This window comes from Enoplosus armatus, chromosome 2 (assembly GCF_043641665.1).
Source record: "Enoplosus armatus isolate fEnoArm2 chromosome 2, fEnoArm2.hap1, whole genome shotgun sequence".
Classification (NCBI taxonomy): domain Eukaryota; kingdom Metazoa; phylum Chordata; class Actinopteri; order Centrarchiformes; family Enoplosidae; genus Enoplosus; species Enoplosus armatus.
The window spans coordinates 2,199,506-2,219,577 of NC_092181.1; the positions used below are offsets into that span (position 1 = coordinate 2,199,506).

Here is a 20,072-nt window from a genome sequence, read left to right on the forward strand (position 1 = left end):
AAAATCAAGTGCAGTCTGATCACAGATCTAAACAGCTGCAGTCTCAACCTCCAGATACAGCGACTCAACTGGTGTGCACGTCTGAAATGCAACATCTCCATGTGGCGTCGATTTGGTGGAGGAAGGGAAGTAAACGGTGGCAGAGAACCACTGTGAGAACAGATGTGGAGAGTGAGCGCAGAATATTTTCTATAGCAAAAGTATATCAGAGACCCAGTGGACCTGCAGTGCAAGGAACTGTGCAAACACAGCCACAGCCAGAGCAGACTCAGACTCATAACCTCAACCTGAACCTCTGAGATTGAAACATTTAATAGTAATATAATTGTATATTAGTTAATCATGCATGGCTGTCTGCTACTATCAATCTCTGTTAATCAGAAATTATTATTATTATTATTTTCATCACATGCCCAGTGCAACACTACAGCGAGGATAAATGGATAGTTTCTCGAAAGACAGCAACACAAACATGTTTTTATCTTATTCTTTTATCTTTTACCTTTATATTTTTACATGCTTGTTGTCTGTCAGATTATATGTTATATGTTAAAAAAAAATGTTGCACCATCAGACAAATTGCAAATTCCTTGCAATGTATGTTACTTGGCAATAAATAGTTTCTGAATTCTTCTGAATGTAATTATTCCTTTGTTAGCTACGGTTAGCATACAGTATTAACCCTAACTATCCTGTTTAGCAGGTGTGTGTGCAATGTTGCATCTGTACAGTCAGATCCCATTTACCATGCTCTCAAGCATGAGAGAATAATTCCTGATCTTGGCCCTGGTCTATCGCCCCCCCCTCTGGAGCTGTTGTTCCTGGCCTGCAGTGAGACATTCATCCAATTTAAAGATGCATTCAAAGCGACAAATTAAGCTTAGCCTGATCAAGATGCTGCTGCAATGTGGGAACAATTATTCTGCAGCGCAATCTCCAAACTACATCCTGCCTGAGTGGTGCCCTGATTAAGGAGGACTGTGTGTCTGTCTAATACAAATTCAGGACTTTGTTAAAACCATCTCAGGACTTTAGGAAGAGGAGGGAGAGTTTATGTGTTTCTAAAATGAGTAACACAGAAGTTAAGCAGCTTACGTTCCTCCGGGCTTTTGTCTTTTTTTATTGCTCATGAATCGTTTTGTCAGGACACAAACAAAAAAGAACACATGAGGATTAATATGACAGGAACAGATGAGCTGGGCCATCTGTACTCTGGAAGTATTGTAGATGTAATGGGTAACAGACATTTGATAATCCAGGACTGATGTTGTTTGATTCCTGACTCAGATCATGACTTCTTCAGCTGTGCTGTAATGTTTCTTAATTTTGTTGTTGCAGTAACTCTGGTCATTGTAAATTTAAATACATCTTAATCACTGAGAACATCTCACATACTGATACGACACTGGTACTGGTGAGTCTTTCTCTGTCTCTCGTTATGCGTTTACTTTCCTTTCTGACAGAAAATGAAAACGATGGTCAAAAACAATATTTCAGCCCATCCTGTTTTTCTGTCTGCTCACCAAGACAAACTCCCATGCTGCAGCTGCCAACGTTAACATAAAAAAGAAACACACACACACTGATCTGGTACCCCATTCAACACAGCAGGAAAGCTAGAGAGAGCTGCACCGTTACATGTGATCAGAAACTGAAAATTAAGTCAAAAAACACTACAAACATTAGCAGATCAATTGACTCTCATCACACTGTCCCTCTGAATAAGCCAAAGGTGTGGTGTTGCTTAACCAGAGTGAAAACAATTTGTTGCTATATTTCCCTGAATAGACTTCTTGCTGTTACTGTTCAAACAATGTATAAATCTTAATTGAACATTAATGATTGAGAACAGTTTTGGGAGGGATATACTCCATATTGTGCTTACTGTTTTTGTTTTGAAATGTTCAGTTGTTATTGTTTTAAGAAAGAGAGAGAAGTAGGAATTCGTTTTTAGTAAAAGCCACAACAGCTTTTTCCTAGAAATAATCGAAGCCAGAGAGCTGTTTTACACACAGTCAGAGACGTCACTATTCCAGATGATTGACGGTGAGTTACAGCGAATCCGGTGTCTGTCCGTGTTTTGCACGAGCCAATGGGCGTCTAGAATTCATTGTTTCCGGAAGTTGTGAGGCTGTTATCCACGCTGCAGTCTCGGGCTACACATTTAGCTAACATTTCTACTTTGACCGTCACTAAAATGAACAGAACAGCTTTCAGGGGACGTCCCTTGTTGACGTGGATACATTTCACATTTACAACAGTGACAAAATGAGTGTTTACTGAGAGGTTTGTTCACGTGAAGCCCGCGTGTGTCGCTCCTCTTCACCGACAGTGTTTCTGAACGTCCATCCGGTTTACCTTCATTGTTTTAATCCATTTCTTACATGAACCGAGGTCAGGCGGCGGCTCACGGCTGTTTCGTTCTCTCCGATCAGAGGGACGGGGGGTCAGAGGCTGACATGAACCCACCGAAGCGGCTCCGCACCACAGAACATGAAGCGGAAGCCCCGTCGGGAGGGCCGGAGGAGGCGAGGAGTGCAGTGGATGTGGTGGGTGACAGACCGGCGCTCTCCCGTACGCAGCTAACACTGCTGGGAAGGAGAATACAAAGCAGAAGGGGCAGTTTTTTAGTGTGAAATGAAGACTTCTTATGTATTCCTGTCAACACTGCCATATTGTTGATTATAACTGCTATCTGTAATATTAACTTGATGACTTTTCTGTGCACCCGAATGTAAACAGTCTGTCACTGCAGCAGTTTTACTCATTTTTCCAAATGAACTCCCTTAATATATTTTATTATATATTATTGTTGATAGGGTATTCATGGCTGATTGTTCATACATTCAGACTGTAAGATCTCTCTGTGTCTTCTGTGCTCAGAGTATTGTCATGCCAATGCACAATGCGTCCTGTTGGCTGGATGAGTGTCTGCAGGCCATTTTACACCAAGACTTCCCTGGAACCATGGAGCTCTCTGTCTTTGACGACGCAAGCACTGTTAGTTTTTCTGTTTCCATATTTACACGTGAATGTGCAATTTGTCTCTGAATATGAGACCTCGGTCGAAGTTCATAATCTGTGTGTGTGTGTGTGTGTCTTTTAGGATGACTCCAGGAAAGTGGTGGAGGGTTGGAGGGAGAGGCTGGAGGCGAGGGGCATCTCAGTTGTGATGGCCGGCCACGACTCTGTGCAACCCAGAGGAGGTCAGTAGACTTACAGGCTGATTAGCAATCAGTTCCCAGCCCTGATTGGGTTATCTTGTCAAACCGCGACTTCAGCGGTTCATTTTATATGTGAAGCCAGATTGGCTGAATGAAACAGGAGACAAATGAAAGGAATTGACCAGGCAGTTATTTTTTAGACATTAAACTTAAGTTACAGCGAGATTGTAAAAACGTTTTAATGTTTATTTTTATAGTTTAGTTTTATATTCTTCTGATTAACCAGGGGAGAATAATGTCTGACAAATTAAAACAGCATGATGAACACCTGTCTCATGCATGTGACTGGCATGGCCCTTTACTGGTTTTTTTTTTGGTTTAACATTTTGAAAATGACATTATGTTATTTTCAATGTTGCCACATGTTTATTGGTTGAATATGATAATTACTACCACATGGCCAAATGGAAATATTTAGCAGACAGAGGCACATAAATACACTGTTCTTTTCTCTTTCAGTGGGATATGCAAAAAATAAGGCAATATCTCAGAGTGGAGGACTATACTTGTGCTTTCAGGATGCGGTAAGTGTGTGTGTGTGTGTGTGTGTGTGTGTGTGTGTCAGACGGAGCATGTTTCATTTCACTGTCCAGATGTCTTTCATAACACACACAGTAGTGAGTCAAAACTAATTAGATCATATTGGTTTGTCCAAATATACACTCTGTACATAGACACATTCACGCAGAGACCCCAGCAGCTCATCGACTGTTTGACAGACCTGTCAGTACACAGGACCATGTGGACTATACACAGTACATGCGTTTTATGTGTGTATGTTCATATGAGTGGCAGCTCTGTCTCTGAAGCAGTGCTTTGTAGTTGCTCGTCTGAAGGTAGAATTATCAAAACTACAAATCAGAGGCCTCAACATCTGAGTTTGTGAGCTCTGTTCAGATTTGCTTGAGTCATACAGTATATCAAAGACTCTTTCCTGCTAATAGACCAACGTGGCCAAAATGAATGACTCAATGGCCATTAGATTGCTTTCTCAGAAAACTGTCAACTTCTTCTGTTTGTTCTCAGGCATTCGTTTCTGTTGTGCTGCTCGACACTGTTCACACCGTGGTGCATCTTTTCCTCTAAAACCTTAAATGAAACTTTTATCTGTTTAATACTCTTTTGCGTTCTGTGTACATCAGCATTCTTTCTTCCCACAAAGTCCAGGAAAATCATACTTTTTTTTACCAATCCTCAGATAACCAGTGTGTTTGTAGAGCACAATCTCATACAACCAATTAAAAGTTATTCAGAGAGACAGCGCACATACAATAAGTAAAAGAAGGCAAAGTAAAACCTAAACTGAACAGATAATTAGGATATATAGATAATTAGAATTAGTGTGTATTTGTTGTCACATGATACTCAATACTACAAGTAACATGTCGTATGTGTTTGAATTTATATTTTTTGTACTCCAGGATGACGTTATGTTGCCCCAAAGAGTTCGTCTGCAGCACGAGTCGTCTGTCCTCCACCCAAACTCTGTAAGTTCTCTCTCAAGTATTTGCTTACTCACTTCCTTCCCTCTCTGTTGTTGCACTCTGCCTTCACCCCTCCTCCCCTGCCTTCTTTTCTCTTCACATCTCTCCCTCCCCTTCCCTCTCTCTCTCTCTCTCTCTCTCTCTCTCTCTCTCTCACCATCTGACCAACCCCTCCCTTCAAATCAAAAATATTCACATTGTTTTTGTGAGTGTGTGTTTCCATGCAGTTGGCATGCAGAACAGTGTGCGTATCCGGTGTTGATGCTTTCTGTGGCCTGCCAGGTCAGAGGCTAAAGGTCGTGTGTGAGAGGGAAGTGAGGGAGACAGCAGGCTTGCTGCCCTTCACAAACAACCTGCCTCTTTCTGTTATGTTTGTGATATTTTATGGTTCTGGATTAAAATGTGGTCCTCTTTTTTTTTTCAGTTCTGTATAACCTGTATAACTCTCTCTTCTTTATGTAACCAGCTCTTTACTTCTCATTGACCTCTCTCCTCTGAGAATTGGCCTGTATATGTCAAAAAGCATACAAGTGATATTATTCAAATACACTTTGGACCGATATTTTGTCATATAGAAAACTGCTATACATAACTACAGCTTGTAACTAACTATTATTTTTATCATTGCTTATCCTGCCAATAATCGATTAATTGTTTGGGCTATAAAATATCAGAAATATTCCCATCACAAGTTACCAGAGCCAAAGGTGACGTCTTAAAAATGTCATGTTTTGTCAGGTAAACTGTCCAAAACCTTCAGATTACTATCATACAAGACCAAGAAAAGCTGCAAATATTCACATTTGAGAAGGTGGAAGCAGCGAATATTTAGCATTTTTGCTTTAAAATTTAAGTCGTTGCAAATTCGCTTTCTGTCAATCATCTGTGGTTGTCAAACTGTTGAAGCTTGAATGTACCTTTATTGTGAAGGCTTACTACTGAAACCAGAAGGGAACTTTGCAGCTTAAGTCTAACCCATGAAAACAAAACTTGCTAGTTACTTCTATGGCAGCATTTTCCCAAAATTGCTGCAAATGTTTTCAGTTGTTCCTGAAAAGAAAATATTTGTCATGCTCACATGGTGCCTGTGTGTTTTCATGACAGCTGATTGGCTGTAAAGTTCGGAGGGTTCCTGAGGGATCTACTGAGCGTTACACTCGCTGGATCAACACAGTCACACAGGATCAGCTCATCACACAGGTAAATACCCTGTACAGCCTGTGTGAATGCTGCATACTTGCTATGTCTGTGAATGTGCGTGTTGGTGTGTATGTGAGAGGTCATGTGCCAGGCAGCAGCCAGGTCAGACAGCAACAGGATACGTACCTGCCGTTCACAGTTTCCACGGAAATGTGGCAGTGGACTGGACGGTGGATGCAGCATCACTCGTGACCTCTCTGTCCATTTCAGTCCCACCAGAGGAAACAGGTCCCCCTGCCAGCTGTCTGCTGAGGGTAGTCGATAGTGGAAACTGTTGGCCGTGGAAAAGTTCAATTATCTGTAAACACTGTGAGCTTACAGACAGTTTCTGTGTCAACTGATCCTGCAGTAGACATTTTTAGATATTATGCTTATTGTACGGCACAATATGTGGCAACTTTCGCTGTGTGGCTGCTGTTCCTCTAGAGCAGGTGGAGCTGGAGTTTCCTGCTGTAGCAGATGGTGAAATGAACGGAGATGGCAAGTTGTGAATGGTCAGGATCCAAGTGTCATCTGCCGTGTCTCTCAGCCAAGTCACGGCAGAAATGTGTGACTCTATTATCACCTAATTAGACCATCTCAAATAACAAAAATAATGGTAATGTGACCCAGCAAACTGATAATATTGTCCCTACATTGGCACAGCGTTGGCATGCTAACTACAATCATATGTATTATACTGCAGTACCAGAATGCATTTGGCAGTTCTGATGTTGATGATGTTTTACACATCAGAAAAACCCAGATATAAACTACTTAAAGGTGCGTTACATACCACTTTTACTGCTAATACTTTCGCCATATTAGATAGTCACATTAATCACTAAATGATAAGGGAGCCAGTGATGTAAAAGTAAAACCACTGGCAGTATTTCTATTTATGCAGAGATAGAAGTCAACTGTTGCTGTCTGAACAAAACACACTGTCACCAAGGATACAAGACAACCTGGACCCACTCTCGCTCTAACACACACACACACACACACACACACACAGTCTGCATAACTCCTTAGCAGACATTCCAGGATATTTATGTGATATTAAGTTTCATGGAGCATGAGAATGAGATCATACATTGATTCTGCAGGCTTAAAAGCAGCTCCTTTTCCTTCCCCTTCTCGTTTCTTCACTTTGTCTGCCTTTACTTTCACTTTCTGGGTAAAGGAACAGAATCCAACTGAGTTAAACCAGAGATTTACTCAGGGTGGTGCTCGTTTAACTTGATCCAGAGCTGAGCCCTCAGTGTTCATATGCAGGGCATTAGATATGGTTATCCCAAACCTTCCCTACCCCACTGACTTCTCACACACCGACTCTCTCCCTCTCTGCGTCTCCTGATTTCCCAGAACTTATCCCTATTGCTCTTATTCATGCTTTTGGCCACAGCTTGCATCTGCGAAATGTTGCAATATAACAACAGAAGGGAGAGGAGTTGTACGTAGGTGGACACACACATACAAACACAGCTAACACACACACACACACACACACACAGCAAACACACACACACCCTCACTAGATTCTGTCCATCTGTTCGACCGCCTGAATCCAGATGTTTCTCACAGTTTTCTTCATCTGCGATGCATTTCAGTTCTGCAGTAGTATTCCACTTCAACCAACTAACACACACACAGTCACATATATACGCACAGCGACGAAGAAACCGATCAACCTGGAATGACCCTCAGATTCCAAACGCAACAACACTACTGTAGAAAACACACACAGAGGAAAGGAGGAACAAGAAGGGGTGGGGGTCTGGAGAGAGGGGTGGGCGGCAGTGGAAGGAATGAGTTGGGAGTAAAAAGAGAAATACAGAGGCTCTAATGTCCTGGTGTATTAAAGAGGTTGTGGTTAGAAAGAGAAGGACAGGCCAGAACAAACATTAGTCAAAGATCATGTGCACGAGGATGGAAGTGTGCATCCTTCCCCTGCACACTTCAGGAAGCGCACACTTCTGTAAGAGAGCACACGCGGCTGCACTCCAACCTGTTTTGTTTGCAGGATCAGAGGTTTTGCAGAGTCCTTCTTCAGTTGAGTGTTTGTTCCTGAAAGCCAAATGGGAAATATCCCCGATGTTATGTTATCTCACGCGACAAGAGGTTCCTTTTATTTTTAAAGTCCAGCTGAAATAAAATGCTGTTTCCTGCATGTGTGTGTTTGTGTGAGAGAGAAAGAGGGAGAGCTTGTTGAGAGATAAACTGCAGGGGATGAATCTAATTACATGTCCTGGTAATTCTGGCAGGATTTGATTGGAGAAGCCCGAGTGCACGCTTGTTTGTATGTTTACATTAAACACGAAGATATATTTATATGAATATAATAAAACTTTATTTATACACTCACAGCATCTAAGACTATGTTTTCAGGTGTTCTGGTCGTGCTGCAGTTTCTCTTTATTTCTCACTTCTACTACCTTATTTTGTCATATTTTCTGTTCCTCAGCGCACTCCTCAAAATTCACTGTAGAATCACAAAGATATTCAACACCAGATCAGTTGAAGTGTTTCATAGTTTTCAAAATAAAGCTTGATTCTACTCTTATTCTCATCTCTCTGTGCTCTCCGTGATTTAAGCAAAGCTTCTCATCTCACAGTCTGCTCACTAGTCGATATTTGGTCAGAACATGTTTCTCATTTCCTGACTGTAATTCACATTTTAACCTCTGACATATTTTCTCTTTAAAATAGAGCCAAGCACATACAAATAGAGTAAGCATCTCCATGTAGCATGTCAACACATTCATCACTGATCTTTTAGGGTTTGACAAAGTGCCACAAAATGTTCTTTGTGCGTTCACAGTGTCAAGTCACGGTTTTATGTAACTGATGACATGTGATTTCTGGGTTGTATATGTGTTACAAGTGTTTGGTGTTATAGTCTGAACTGTTGTGTCCCAGGTGTACACGTCTCATGGGCCCACAGTCGTCATGCCGACATGGTTCTGCTCAAGGAACTGGTTCCTGAGAGTTGGACCGTTTGACGAGGGAGGCAAGGTGAGAGTTCACATCCAAACTGTTTCTTCTTACTTTTCCACACGCTCCATTTTCTGTCCATGTTCATTTTCAACAATTAAAACATTACTTTGAACATCTAAAATGTTAGCCTGGTTCCAGACCTCTGATTTGTTGGTCTCACCAGGTTTGTTCTGTTTCCATCAGTTAGAGAAACAATTGACCAATCAGATCTCAGTAAGTGTGTTTAAGAATAGGGAGGTCATCGTCCTATAACTATATAGGCACACAAAAATAGCAACAAGAGTGGATGAGAGTTGTGGTGAGTCGACTTACGATATAACAACTCTGAAAAGAGTATTTAGCATTACACTCCTGTAACAGACTCACAGTGGACAGTTATAATCCATGCAGCAGAACCAGACATTGTCTTTTCTTATTCCATTCATTCTTCTTTATTGTCAAAAACTGCTTTCCGACTCCACACCGCCAAATTTCTTCTTTCTTTCAAGCTTCAGCTTTGCAGCTCTCTCTGGACTACATATGCAGCAGTGCTCCCCACGACCTGTAAACACACTTTGATTTGTAACATTGGTGGATTTCTCCTAAGCATTTATTGATCAATGTGAAAAATGGTAAGTCAACTGCTATCACAGCTTCTCTGTGAAAATAACAGAAACACATGAGTTTCTACTTCTGGTTAGGGCAAAACAAAACAAAATGTCCCCCTCCTGCCAACAAGAGAGCGGCTGACATGAACACAATGTCAATGGCAATTCAGTTTATAATCATGCTACTAAAATGTTCATTTAAACAACTACATTTTGGACCCGCTCTAACTTTACTTAATTTATATTGTCTTCTAACGTAAGCGGACCCAGCCACCGTCACCAAATACTGAACCAGACCTATAAAAGTTCTGTCTGAACTTGCCTGAGCCCATCAGCACCATATAGAAATGTATTACAGCTTCATCTCTAACCATTACTTCACACTCTTCTTCCTCCTCTCCAGGGAGTCCCGGAGGACTTGCTCTTCTTCTACCAGAGTATTCGTCAGGGAGGGGGCGTGGCCAGAGTCGACCAGTGCCTGCTGGTGTACCGTTACCACGAGAAGGCCGCCACACACTCTGTAACGGAGTCAGTCTCGCCGTACACCCCTTCCCCTGCTCAGCTACATTCACATGCACGCTTGGACACCGTGTTGATCCTGCACCTACTCACAGCTGCCCACTGGCATCCCTCATTTTCTCAGAGCTCAGGATACTCTTGCACAAAAATATGCGCACACACACGCATGTTTTCGTAATCTTGAGTTTTTCAATTTTTGGAATTCCAGACACTTTCCCAGCATATGAATCAGGAATTTCAACCTCTTCTCTGTGGAATGTTCAGTATCTCTCAGACACAGTCGGGAGGGAATCGGATCTTGGTGTGTGTGTGTGTGTGTGTGTGTGTGTGTGTGTGTGTGTGTGTGTGTGTGTGTGTGTGTGTGTGTGTGTGTGTGTGTGTGTGTGTGTGAGGCATCTGACACTCCTGCTGTTGCCTGTGCTTCGGCAAGGTCATGTAGAGTCTGCAGGTGTGTGTGTGCTTCAAAATATAAAACACACCCAAGAAGGTCTTTCCTGCCTTCCCTCCCCCCACATCTCCCCCCTTTCATCCCCTCTTTCCTGTTATCTGTCCTTCTTTTCCTCCTTCCTTCCTTCCTTCCTCCCCTGCGTCTGTCCGCTGCTCGTATATCTGCCCGTGTTGACGCACTCCTTCACCGATCATCCTCCTCTGTTTTCATCTGTCATCTGTCTATTTTTGGACACCTATTTCAAGCTTGCCTTGCCTACTTTCCACTCTCCCCCACTTCACGTCACCCCTTCCATCCACAGCCTACCTACTTCCTCTCTTCAGTCAAATGAGACCATCATCTTCTTTCACGCACATGTAATTGTAGACACTGTGTTGGTGAGGTGAGAAGTGTGTTTTTAAAAAAAGTGAAGATGGTGCCAAAGAGTAACTGAGATGAGAGGCTTCTTAACACAGAAAGGCTGTGTTTATAAATGTGAGTGTGTGCACCCGTTGTGTACGAGTGCGTGAAAGTGTGTTTGCCTTTTGATCTGCAGGGTATTAAGAGGATGAAGGCTTCAGTATATGTATACAGATACAGTTTATAGTAAATCTCTGCCATGTTTCGCCCATGTCTTGGAATCAAAGCCTGTATAGAGAATGTACAGAAAAGCAAACTGAAGACCACCCACACTCTACAGTGGTGGTGGGTTTGGGTTTGTTTGTCATATGAGGCCCACTTTTAGACCCAGAAATACGCTCACATCAGGGCATGAGATTGAATGTGGCCATATAATTACTCAATATCAGTGCATGCCTGTGTGTTTGTGTGTGTGCGGAGGAGGGGGAGTACTCATGTGTGAGTAGAGCGTGAAGACATATATCTGAGTGTAAAGGTGTGTGTGTGTGTGAGAGAGAGAGAGGCCTGTGCACAGCTGTGCCTATCGGTCAAGGTGCAAGCAACAGGAAAACAAGCTGATTTAAAACAGGCGCAATTTTTCCATCCACTTAAAAAATCAGACTGTAGGTTTTCAAACTCCAGTCATAGCTTTTGTTTAATGCAGTGAATGCTTTGGAAAATGAATTTAAAGAGAAGATTACAGTCTGGTACTGAGAGGATAAATCCGATTTATTCGTATTTGGGTCTTATTTTTGTAGTCTTATCTTTCATTTCTTTCAGTTGTGATAACATTATGCTCATCAAAGTAAAAAGTCTGACGAGCAAAAAAAAAACAAAACCTTTGGGTTAATTTTCTCTTCCAAATACGTTTGTCCAACCTGGGCATTTACTTAAAACTTCTTTCCTGTTCCTTGCCTCGTCAGACATCTTTTTAGGGATGTCATGTTCCCAGATCTCAGCATATTTACTTGGTAAGTACAATTTTATTAAGTACAATTTTACTTATTACTGAGAGAAATGATGGCCAAAACTTTGAGAATAAGACCCAAATTGTAATTGTAAATTTCCTTTAAAGAAATAGTTTCACACTTTGGGAAATGTGCTTATTTCTGCCAATATTCCTTGATATGCATTCCCTGTAGGCTTGTCATCAACGAGAGGTTGCCAGGCAACCAGCAGAGACTACAGGAAGTCAAGAAATAGTCCAGCACATAACGCCCCTAAAAGCACAACTTGTTGTTTTAACACTCCAGTGTTGGTGGAGATTAAACAAACAAGACATAACTTGATGATTAACGGACAGAGCCAAGCTAGCTGTTAGCTAAGCTAAGCTAACCGGCTGCTGGCTTTACAGTACAGACATGAGAGTGGTTTGGATCTTCTCATCCAACTCTCGGCAAAAAAGCAAATACAAGTGTTTCCCAAAATATAACAAAAAACGAACAAAAAAAGAACAGTGTCTTTGAAGTGTGAAGCCCTTTTCTTCAATATCCCCTTTACAGTATGTGCCTATGTGATTAGTTAAAGACCCCATTTACACCTCAAACAACAAAATAGGATCTGGGTATGAATGCATGTTATACAGTACATCTGTCAGTGTGTCCGTAGGAGCTCCTCTTTCTCAGACAACTTAAATAGTGTTTACTAAATACAAATAACAATCTTGACTCAGGCCTACAGACAGCATCTGTAATTTTAAGCTTGTCATCTCCTCTGTTTCCAGGGAAACCATTTGGAAGCTGCGAGTGGACTTCCTGCAGGAGAGAGTTCTCAGCCAATGGGAGAGCTTCACCATATGGAATGCTGGGAAACAGGGCCGGAAGCTGTTCCGATGCCTGAGCTCGACCAATCAGAAGAAGGTACGTCACCTCCAGCTATGCAGTTGTATGTGAGACACTAGCAAAATTTGTTTGTTTTTTTTACTATTTTCCACCTATTAGTGGAAAGAACTGGTGGAAAACGTCTTGGCGTGGTAAGTGAGTGTGAGCCAGCTTTCATCGCCATTCTGATTCATTCATCAGGTGAAGGCTTTCTGTGATGTCGACGAGAACAAGATCCAGAAAGGCTTTTACACGTATGAGGAATCCAAGGTGAGATCAACTACTGTGGAGAGTACAACAGGTTTATTGTGATTCAGTAGAAGCAGGGCCAAGGATAGTAGCTTTAAAGCTATGATTCAAGTGAATGGTCACCGAACAGCTTTATTCCAGTGAACTGGATTTCTATGAAGCTGTGACCAACAATGATAGATGGTTTGTGTATCTCTCTTTCTGTTGACATCCCTCCAGCAAAGACCTAAACCAAAAATCCCAGTTCTGCACTACAAAGACGCCTCCGCCCCCTTCATTATCTGTGTTAAACTGGTGAGCAGAAAGTGTTTGTGTGTTATATGTTTGCTGTTTCTGACCGCCTGTCCCTCAGGTCTGCAATCTAAGTTAACGACATAATGATCAAGGGCGTGTGCCCGGCACAGGACATAACACACACACATGCACACACACAGAGGGCAGTCAGGAAATGGGTCGAGACAGCAGCCTGATCTTTGATCACATGATGCTTGTACTAACATCTGATGTTTTTTCCCCTGTTCAGTTTTGTACATTTTGTTCTCCAAAATTCTGACAATACTCATAACTATTGCACAGGCCTTTCCTAAGATAATGAGATTCTCTTTTTATTCACTTTGTATTGATATACAAAAACACACGCACAGCTGTTCTGGCAAATCACTAATTGCCTATTTACCACCTAGCTAGACTCAGACATCAAATGTAGAGTGACCCCACCTACGGGGGCTTCTAATTGCTCAATTATGGGAATTGGGAGAGGTAATCATAGTCAGAGGACAGGGAGACCTGGACTCAATCATTCTTGCTTTCTCTCGTTCTCTGTGGCACACATACACACACACACACACACACACACACACACACACACACACACACACACACACGCGCATAAACACCTGGACTCAATCACACAAGCTTTTTATATCCACATGTCAAATAACTATAATCAACAAATATACAATTCATTTGAACTTTCCATGTATCTCTTTAGCTTGTATATAATCTTTGACTTTAGTTCAGTTCAGTTAAATAATTCTTCTTATAATGCTTTTTTTTTTTGGTGTGGAAATTGTGTTGTTTTTTGTTCTTATTTCTCTCATGTTTCGTCTGTAGGACATGACAGGAGGCGCTCTGGAGGAAAACCTCAACTCTTTGCTGCTAAAGGAAGGAATAGATTACTACCATTTCAACTGACTGCTCAGAGGGATGGAGAAGACAAGAGGAGCTGCGGCTTTAACAGGCTAAGAAGAATGCGGAGGACTGGATTACTCACACACATGCACAGAAAACTGAGGGATAGGCAGCTGATGAGAGGAAAAGGGGGAACTGAAGACTGGGTCAGAGTCAATGACAATAACAAGACAAGGGGAAGAGAAGGTTATAATGTATTTGAAGTGTTAAAAGAGTTTTTATGTGTGGGAAAGAGTGTGAAAATGTTCAAGTTCTTGAAGTTTTACTTGGCAGAGCAGAACGACTTGTAAAGGCACAACAGAACATCCCAGCCTTGATTTCTCTGCCTACTGGGACAGTCACTGTTGTTAGATGAGGAAACAGATACCACTCTTATGTCTGTTCCTTAGACATGAAGCTACAGCCAGGAGATGCTTAGCTTAGCACAAAGACTGGAAACAGCTAGCCTGACTCTGTCCCAAGGTGAAAATCATCTTCCTACCAGCACCTCTAAAGCTCAGTGATTAACACGTTATATCATGTAACTAAATGTAAAAACGACAATTTGGGGGTTATATGCCGGACTATTTTTTGGTCGGGTACACTGGTCGGTTTTTGTACAGATTAAACTAACTGCAGTAGATATAACATGTTAATTTGTGAACTTTAGAGGTCTGATGGATTTTGTTACCTTTATATTGAGCCAGGCTAGTCGCTCCCCCCTGTTTTCAGTCTTTGTGCTAAGCTAAGCCAACCATCCCCTGGCTGTAGCTTCATATTTAACCGACAGATATGACAGTGGTGTTGATCTAAATAAAGGCAAGAAAGCAAATATGCGTATTTCCCAAAGTGTCTAAATGATGATTGAACATGGCTGTTTCGGCTAATATAAGTAACCATAACCTGACCTAGAGTTGAAAGATACGGCAAGAAAGAAAAAGTGGAGGGATGATTTACATCATAATTGAATTACAAAGAAATGAATATATTTTACACTTCGGAGGACAGCTATTAATCATGAAAGAGGACATGATGATTGCCAGTGTTGACCGTTGGAGGAATAAATTGTTTCTGTGTTTTCTAATCCTGTGTGGACTGAGACTGAAGTTGAAGGACGTGAATGGAGTCAGCGCGTCATCACAGAAGGTTCAACTTATAAAGGGTGGGATGTTTTGTGACCAGAAACGTTCACTGATTTCTTAACAGTCTTCTCTGGTGCAACCATGCAAAATCAGATACACGCACACATCTGTTACAAATGTACAAACATGGATACTGCACATATTTGTTTTTCTTTCCCTTGGAGTCTTATGAAACCTAAAGAACAATAACCTCTTTAAGAGAGCACAGTTCTGACACATAAACATACACAAAAAGTTTATTTTACCTCACAGAGTGTGGAGTTTTTCTGTCCAAAGGTAAACAGACCTTTCCCCACAAAATCTCCCCCGGTGTTTCCTGGGTCGGCGAGGTGGTCTGCCTTACTGTAAATCTGGCCGCAGCAGTTTGTAGGGAAGCAGCAGTGGCAGTAAAAAAAGAAAAACTGGAGGGGGGGTCTTCTACTCTGCCAATGTTTTATTTTCACTACCTTTGTTTGTTATCATAGCCTGAACATATAGTTGCACAGTGGTGTGAATGCACAGAATCACTAACATACTTGATGTTCGGCTTGAATTCATTGTGTTTGATGAATTGCAAGACTGTTTGGACCTGATTCAGCCTGGGGTTTGAGGTGAAAACCCCAGGCGTCTGCCACCCACAGTACAGTGCTGTGCAGGGGCTGAGAAAAATATCACATCCACTTTGCACTCAGTCTCCACCTAGACCCCTCTTCCCTCTCTGTGTTTCTACACAAACACTTAAACAAGAAGGTGTCTTCCTCAGAGACATGATTCTTTGCAGTAGGGCTGAAACTAATAATTATTTTCATTATTGATTCATGTGATGATTAGTTTCTTGATAAATTGTATAAAGTATAATTGTCTATAGAAAGGAAGACATTAGTACAAAATGCCCATTGCATTACATTTCCCTAAAACCCAAGGTGACTTACTCAAAAAGCTCCTTTTGTCTTACCAACAGTCTAAAAGCCAAAGATATTCAGTTTACTGTCACATAAGACAAAGACAAGTAGTAGATTTTGCATGAATGCAGAACTTAGAACGGGGAATAATTGGCATATATGTATTAATCTGTCATTTACTGTAAGTTTGTTTTTGTGTATTCACTTTTTATGCACACTAGCAGGCTAGCAATGGCAACCACATGTATGGCCTGTCACACTTTGGTTTAGACTGAAATATCTCAACAACCTGCTAAACTAATGACATCCACATCAGCCTCAGCTGTACTTTGTGTTTGGCGCTAATTAGCAAATGTTAGCATGCTAACACACTAAACTAAGATGGCGAACATGGTACCCGCTAAACATCAGCATGTTAACATTATCACTGTGAGCATGTTAACACACTGAAATTAGCCTTTAGCTTTTTTGGCTTTTTAATCCATCACATCTTTTTGTTGAATGCACACTGAATATATTTATCACCTCTGCTCGCAGTGCCTGTTGCTAAATATTTGTGAAACAGCAGGCTTGACAGTTCTTCGCGGCCACTCATAATCAAAGTGTATGTAAGTCATTGAACTATAAGGTGCTTGGATAAATGTCCACCAAATGGAGTCCATATATTTTAGAACGTAACGAACCAAAGCAGTTTGTTTAAGAAAGACCTCGCTCTGTCTAAATACGTCCTGTCTCCTCTACCCACTCTGCCCTCATGATAAAGCACTTGGTAGATGATCAGAGCGAGCTCTAATGGAGAATCTATGAAAGAGACTCAGAAAGAGAGTAAACAAAGCTTTACTCAGTGTTTACACTCTGTCTCTCTGCAGACATCAGACCTGATAACACACACACACAATAAATGACCCTGACCCTGGAGCCTGCTTGCCCTCGCTGGTCAAATAAACCTGCATGTGTGCAGGAAAGAAATGCACACACACACACACACACATGCACACATGCACTTACACAGCTGCATGTTCTCTGAAAGTGCAGCTGATAAAAGAAAGAGATAAGAGTCGGGTGTGTTTGGGTGAAGATAGTTGACAGAGGTCAGACTCTGAAGGCTTTTTTATTCACCTGGAACTTAACCACATTCCTCTGTTTCAACATCTCTCTGTCTCTAGAAGTAAGATGTGTGTGTGTGTGTGTGTGTGTAGCTGGTTTGTCATTGAAAAGGAGAGTTTGTCACTGGCTATGCTGCCCTGCAAAGCCAAAGCACATACATATTTTGTCAAAATTGAGTTAAGACCAGAATCTTACTTCTTGGCATCTGTTTTAATGTATAAAAATGTTTATGCCATAGAAATGTATAATTTACATTTACTTGACATATTTTTCTCTCGCTGGGATCTATAATTGAAAAGGATCCATTTATATGAACAAACATCTTGGTAATTCAGTTTGTTATCGTAACTAAATAAAGCAGAAACTAAATCAAACCACGATGCTCCTGCTAAAGGTAACTAGCTCAGCAAAGTAGCAGCCACGTCAGCTTAAGTGAAATTCATATAACTTGGTGTAGTTAAACTACCCTTAAGATGTTTTAAATTGTTGATTCATTTATTATTGATTTCAATATACTGTAAATATTTAAAGTAAACTGGCAGGTAGGCACTAGCAAACAATCAAACTAGTTCAAATGGACAAGAAAGCTCATAGAACTTTGTAGACACTGTGTTTCCTCCTGAAGACCATCCAGACACAGTCCAGTATCTGCACTTGTTTAGGTCCTATGTTCGTTGTATTGCAGTTTTTAATCAGCCTAAACAGGTTTGTAATGAAGGCATTACAATATTTCTGCTATGTGCAGTTAGCCGGTCAGCCTGAAAAATGTTTCACTGCTTTTGTAGTTACTGCCTTCTTCCTTTGTTGGCTGAAGTTGTCAGTGCTGCGACTCTGAATAAGTCTACCGTCGAGCTGCCCCCGAGCAAGGCACTCAACCCCCCCCCCAACAGTGGAGCTGCTCAGTTGGCCCCTGTGGGTAAATAAAGGTTTTTAAAAAGAGAGAGGAGTGTGCTGTACGCGAGTAGTGAGGAAATAAAGCTCATGAAGATTGAAATCAGAGATAGAGGAATGTGTGTGTGGCTCCATGGGGAAGCAGTGTGTGGACAGATGGAGCGTTCCCCCTGTCAGGACGCTTGAGAAGAGCCAGGTGACGGCAGGGGGGATAAGGGGAGCAGCAGGTCAGAGGCTCTGCTGCTCTGTAAATACTTCACATGGTGAAGGAGTGCATGGGGTCAAATGGCACATCAGCAGCTCAGACTTCCTCTGCTGCGGTGACAGGATTAGATGCGGGTCAGACTCCCTCTGCAGCCTCCAGATCTTTGGGCTTCACTTGTGTTTATGGAGAAGCTGCATCTTTTTCAAATCCAGGGACTGGTGTTTTGTGCAAAGAGACAGGGGGGTAGTGTAGAAAATCACCCTACCTGTTCAGAGGAGGGATAGTCAGTAAACCTGAGCTCATTAAAGTCGTCTTAAAGTCCAAATTGTTTGAGCGGCACAGGAACTTGACGTTAAAAGTTTTGATTGACAGCAGAATCATGTATCCTGGATGCATTTATGTAAGTTAGACATTATCATTTTGGGTACCCCTTTCTAATAAGTCACCTCTTATGAAGGGTTTATAAGTTGTAACTAAGGGCTTCATTCATGGTTTATAAATCATATGCTAATACTTTATAGATCAGTTATAAGCCACGGATAACAACACATTTTGGGATGCCAGGTATGTGACTAAACTCTTTTTGCTGGTGCTCATCCTTCATTTGGTAGTGATGCAGTTATAAATGTTAATCCATTTATAAATGCTTAACGAGTTGTTGATCTGCAGCCCTTCTCCAGAAGGTAAGTGGTCACATGGTGCATTAATGTCATGAATAAAGCCATTAGTTGCAACTGATTAACCCTTTGTAACGGGCGCCTTATTAGAAAGTGTTCCCAGTTTCCACTTTTTCCGTTCAGTTTGAGTATTTTTCAGTTAAGCCGAGTTGTCTCAATCAAAAGGGGAACATAATATAATCTGACATTTATAATCATACAATGTCATTTATATACATAGAGACATAATGGAAGAGGGTGTGTGTGTGTGTGTGCGGGGAGGGGAGGGGAGATGGGGGTGTGTGAGGGAGTCTGTGTTTCGGTATTTCTCGAAATGCGTTACATAGCTCTGGCTGTGTGGGGGAATGTGACGAGTCAGTAACATGCTTGCTGTTCCGACTGTTTTCTCACGGGAAAGAACCAAACAGGCGTTTAGAGCACATGTGTGACTTTTTGTTGTCAGGGCCTTTCTTTTCCCAAGGAGGTCCACTGAGATAACACAGGGATGACACAGGGACATTACCATTAAAAAGAAGATTAGAAAGATCACGCCACTGAGGATTGTGTCCGGTAACGTGGCACGAGAATAAGCACGTCCCGCGGTGTTAAAGACACCGGCACTGCCTGCAGAAGTGTTGTAGAAGTCACTGTACGCTGCTGCTCCAGAGCTGCATGCTGCTCTCATTTTCACTGCGATAATATGATCCATGTGTTTATAAAGCACGACTCACTCACACAGGCTTGTACTGTTGCTCTCTGGCAGTGTAGGCGGACTTATACACAAGGAGCCGATAAGCTGAATCCAATAGATTACCGAGGAAAGCTTGGCAAGCAGATACAGAGCTAAAATGATTCAAATGAAATGTTTTGATAGCAGGTCATTGGCTCTTTGTTTACAGCCTTGTTTTGACTTGGATGCGCTTTTTATTTGTGCTCATTGTAAAGTTGCTGCTTCCCTTTATTAGGTTCCAGTGTCACGAGCTCTACAGTGGCTCTCACCTAATTTGCATAAAAGTTTTATGCATTTTGTTTTGTGGTGAGATGAGAGCTCGAGGGCTTTCTCTACACACATCTCGCGGCGGGAACGTGTGGGAGTGGTTTGGAGCGAGCGCTCGCGTGTCACTCAAGCGGA

General features: G+C 41.8%; 1 protein-coding gene across 1 annotated transcript; it reads left to right on the forward strand.

Annotated features, from left to right (window-relative positions):
• Positions 1–2,342: 2,342 nt before the first annotated feature.
• b3gntl1 (UDP-GlcNAc:betaGal beta-1,3-N-acetylglucosaminyltransferase-like 1) lies at positions 2,343–15,231 on the forward strand. The gene is made up of 12 exons (XM_070919927.1): positions 2,343–2,549; positions 2,884–3,000; positions 3,107–3,206; positions 3,684–3,748; positions 4,646–4,711; positions 5,813–5,908; positions 8,810–8,905; positions 9,878–10,002; positions 12,543–12,678; positions 12,841–12,909; positions 13,108–13,182; positions 14,002–15,231. Exons 1-12 carry the CDS (start codon positions 2,385–2,387, stop codon positions 14,080–14,082), a joined length of 1,191 nt encoding a protein of 396 aa, XP_070776028.1. The 5' UTR covers positions 2,343–2,384; the 3' UTR covers positions 14,083–15,231.
• Positions 15,232–20,072: the final 4,841 nt, after the last annotated feature.

Coding starts and splice junctions, on each gene's coding strand:
- b3gntl1 (XM_070919927.1), top strand. CDS start 2,385: ATGAACCGAGGTCAGGCGGCGGCTCACGGCTGTTTCGTTCTCTCCGAT. Junction 8,906..9,877: donor CGTTTGACGAGGGAGGCAAG/GTGAGAGTTCAC, acceptor CCTCCTCTCCAG/GGAGTCCCGGAGGACTTGCT. Junction 12,679..12,840: donor GCTCGACCAATCAGAAGAAG/GTACGTCACCTC, acceptor TTCATTCATCAG/GTGAAGGCTTTCTGTGATGT.